The following is a 4,387-nucleotide window of genomic DNA, read 5'->3' as shown; positions in this document are numbered from 1 at the left end:
AACCAAACAAACATTGCTCATCCCACACTTGCAGGTATTTCAGGCCACTTTTGCCTTGACCTTGGCTCGGCGTCAGATCCTCTCTCGTCTTGTTTGGTCAATTTTGTGATCACCATCAGGACCTGTCAGACGTAAAACAACCATTCAAAGTCCTCGCCTCACGATACACCACACCATGATGAACGACCAATCAGATAACTTCTTTCAACTCAGGTGGCCACTAGCACAGGATATACTGATATGGAGTATTTTTAGATACCTATTTAAGCAAAATTCGCTTGTTATCTCCATGAAAATGGAGACATTGCTTTGGGTGTGTCTGTGTGTGTGTCTGTGTGTGTGTCTGTGTGTGTGTTTGTATTTCTGGATTTTGTAGTCAGCATAACTCAAGAACCTCTTGACGGATTGCAATAATATTTGGTATGTAGGTAGGTGTTGGGAAGACGTAGCTCAAGGTCAATTTTGGCCCCCTAGTTTGTGACTTTGGTACTACACCAGAATGTTTCTGGTATCTTTTGATCTGGAAATGCTATGGTTTTGATTTTTTGGTAACAGATAGCTTGTAATGTAAGGAAGAAGCAATGTATGTTTTGCCTCCCTAGCACCTTGCTCTGGAACTGCAAGGATGTTTTTGTCCAACCAAGTCTTCCAAGGAGCATAACGGAACATAGCAACAACGGATTTGTCATATTTAGTATGCTATTGTCTTTGGCAGAGATGTACACAATGAGGTGCAAATTATCGAAATTAAGACATAATTTGCAGATCTAATGAGGAAAATCTATATACACATTACTGTGTTTTCCGTTATAGGACTCAAAAACTTGTAAGTTGTATTTGTAACATAATGCTGTTAAAGGCGGTGGCAAGATTAGCAGATACCAATTATGCAAATAAGTCCCTTATTTGCATAAATAATGTGAAAGTGTCATAATTCTTCTCAATCCATCTAGTAAATAATTGGATTGTCACTATTATGACCTGTTTAAGCTAGTTAAAGATGTACACAACCAAGTAAAGATTATGTAGATGTGAAAGTGATTTGTATAATCAGAAGTATTTCATCCAAACTAACTTTTGATTATATGAATATTGAATACAAGAGGAATTTTACAGGCATTGCATGTCATTTTGCAAAATTGAAATGGTCTATCGTATATCCTAACTCACAGCTTCTGAGAGGTCTTAGCGGGTTACAGTAGGTAAAGTTGAAGGCTGTTTTTTTTAGTCTCAGCACTACAAGACAAGTCTCAGGAACAGTAGCTCAGACATTGTGACCATGTAAATGTGTGTCCATTGTTCCACCGCGCCGCTGTGTCTCTCAAGCCTGTGGGAAGCCTCACAAATCCTCACCAGGAGTTTTTGTGGGGGTTCTGCATTTGGCAGGAGAGGCTGGGTCTTCTTGGTGGTCCCACAACTGAATAGATGCCAGCCTGTCACATTTTCTAAGAATGCCAGGTCATCAATGTCACAGCAGAGCGTTTCTCTGTGCCGCCGGGTTGTGAAAGGTTGGCTACTGCATGTGCATGTTTGTGGCGGCTGGATAAAAAGATTGCCATGCCGTTCCGTTCTCAGCAACTGAGGAAGGCACTTTTGAAGCGCAGTAGGGCTCAAACTCATTTGGTTTAGCCTTTATGAATCATTCTTGACTCAATCTTGAGTGTGGTCAAGTGTCCAAACTGAATGTTGACCTTGGTTTAAGGCAATTCAAGGTGTTCGGTAACACCTTTCTGGATGCTGGATGCGGTGCTGGAAAGGTGCCACATCGGAGACATACCTCACCCCATTTGGTACACTCAGGAAAGGAAAATCTAGTGTAGCCCATCGTTGTCCTAACATGACCCATCAGTATGTAAATTTCACATAGGAGATGTACCCGACCCCATTTCGTACACTCAGGAAACAAACATTTGATATAGCCCATCCCTGTCCCAGCCTGACCCTTTCATATATTAAAACTGCCAACAAATAAACCAACATCAACGATGTCAAATTCCCTTATCCTAATCTTGTAGACAGTTATAAATGCTTATTTTGTAACCCACAAAAGGTTTTTGAATCATTGATTCCAACCTATCCCCACCAAAACAGATCTTTTCCAGCCCCAAAAGAACAGATTTGGACAGTCTTAACTTTTTCATAAAACGTTTGTACTTTTTGGAAGGACTGATTTGGCAGACCGTGACTGATAAAACTTGTTGATGTTGATTGATTTAGACAAGATTTAGGAAGGCCCTTTGTTGTGAGGGAGGAATTCCTGGGAAAATGGCCCAAACCTGGTCCCTCGCCCACTGGCATTGTGGGTACTGAATAGGGCCAACACTGAGATAGATTCCTTGTGTCATGGGAACGTTTCCAGCTCTGTCTTTCCATGGGATGATCCTGTCCTACCACCAGTCTGTGTGTGTAAGGTTCTCAGCTGTCTGGAAAATTATGGTGTCTTTTGTCATACAGTACTAGGTGGCTATCATTATATCACTTTTAAAGCCCAATATAGGAATCATGTTCCAGCAGTGGACTGTACCTTTGTGGTACAGTGCATACCTGCAACTCTTGCACTTTTGCGTACCATCATGCTTCCTCATTTAGAAGTTGCGCATTAGCAATGTCTCTTATTGAATGGTCTAGTCAGTATCAGTGTTGTCTGATTTGTCAGAAGAGCTCCAAATAAATCCTTCTTTTGTGTTTATGTACATGAAAAGAGTGCTACCATCATCTCTCAAGATGGAAGGGTGCCAACAATGTGGAAAGAATTAGATAAGTTATACCTTTTTGAATTAGAGAAGATAAGACCTTTTATACAAACCAAACTGATCAACAAGGTACATATATGAAGTATGTAGATAGAGATGACATATACATCAAGTCAAAAATGTGCTGCTAACTGTTTCCTTCTGTCAGTTGCCTATTATATGAATGTAAATGTTGCTTGTTGTTTGGACTGACTACAGGTTCAGAATGTGCGGAAGGTCATCAACCTGACCCGGCAGAACCTGGAGGCTCTCAATGCTCGCTTTGCAGACCTGCAGAAACCACCGTCAATCTACATAGAGGTCAGCATCCTACACTTTCAGTAGCCAATGTTGTATTACTTATTCTCTTGTATCTTGTTGTATCACTACTCTTCAAACAGAAGTTTTTCCAAGCATTGTTTTTTTATAAGGCTTTCTATTTTGTACCGTTTTCTTCAGCCACGAGACATTAAGAAAACGGTACAGAAAAGAAAGCCCACTAAAATGCTTAAAAAAACGGCCAGAGCCAAACCTCTGCTTGGAGTATTTTCCCACAGTAAGTCAGGGGCTGTTTGGACGTGACAGATGAGAAAGGCGCTCTTCAGTATCTACAGGTTCATTGTACCAGGGAAACTCTTCCCCTAGCTCTTTTTGACAACTACAAAGTACAATGAGCAATGGACCACTGCTCAATGTCCCTTCTTTTTAAAGGACTGCGACCCTTTCCAGTAGAGTGCAAATTTCAGGTGAGCGACACAGCAGGGATTCAAACTCCCAACCTCTTGTTCCAGGGGGCATGGTTCCTAACCACTGGACTATGCACGTCAGAAACATTGTTCTTTGTATTCACAAGCCAGCATTCATAATTATTGTAAACAAAATTCAAGTGGGAAATTTTGTGTACTTAAACACCATAAGAGCACAGAAATGAAAGATGCCTAGAGACTTGTTTGGTTGGTACTTCCAGAACGTCATATTCCCAATATACTGGTAAGTAGAAGCCATTTAATGAACTTTGGTTTGATCTCAGGGTATTCTTTTGAAGTGACATGCATTCATATGTAATGTTAGCAGTGGGATTTCTTTAAAGTCATCAGGGTATTCTTTTGAAGTGACATGCATTCATATTTAATGTTAGCAGTAGGATTTCTTTGAAGTAATTTGTGACTTTTGTAAATGATACAGATTTCTTTACTCTGCCTTTCTGCATATATTTTCTTGCAATATGAATTATAATTGTATTTTCTAGAATCTATCAAGTATCTTTTCTATTTAGCGTAAAAACCTGCTAACTGAAAAAGATCTTAAAAAAGTTCCATGTAGTTATTTCAAAGCAAATTGCTTGTTCAGATATCTTAATGTACATACTTTGGGAAAAATCTGTTGACCTTAAGACCATCCATGACTGTTTGTTTGTTTGTTTGAGCCTTTGTTTGTTCGTTTTACTCCAGGAATATGAAGAACTGACCAGCAAGTTGGACGAGCTTCAGGCGCGCGAGCAAGAACTCCTGGATCGCATGAGTAATGGTCGTGACTCACCCCCTCACGAGGAGCCCCCTGAGCCACCCCCTCTCCCCCCGCCTCCCCCCACCCCCTCTAGAACCAGCCCCCAGTCCCCCAAGCTGCTGCAGGCAACTGTGTTTGCCCACCTGCCA

The 4,387-nt window shown here is 40.9% G+C and overlaps 1 protein-coding gene across 1 annotated transcript in view; it reads left to right on the top strand.

Annotated features, from left to right (window-relative positions):
• The window catches only part of LOC118416519 (serine/threonine-protein kinase B-raf-like), a gene marked incomplete in the record, with an annotated part of 21,843 nt that overhangs the window by 4,183 nt on the left and 13,273 nt on the right, over positions 1-4,387 (top strand). The window contains 2 exon segments of the mRNA XM_035821642.1: positions 2,952-3,053; positions 4,184-4,387. Coding sequence (XP_035677535.1) covers positions 2,952-3,053; positions 4,184-4,387 — 306 coding nt within the window.

Source organism: Branchiostoma floridae, chromosome 5 (assembly GCF_000003815.2).
Source record: "Branchiostoma floridae strain S238N-H82 chromosome 5, Bfl_VNyyK, whole genome shotgun sequence".
Lineage (NCBI taxonomy): Eukaryota > Metazoa > Chordata > Leptocardii > Amphioxiformes > Branchiostomatidae > Branchiostoma > Branchiostoma floridae.
This window is presented reverse-complemented; position numbering and strand designations above follow the sequence as displayed.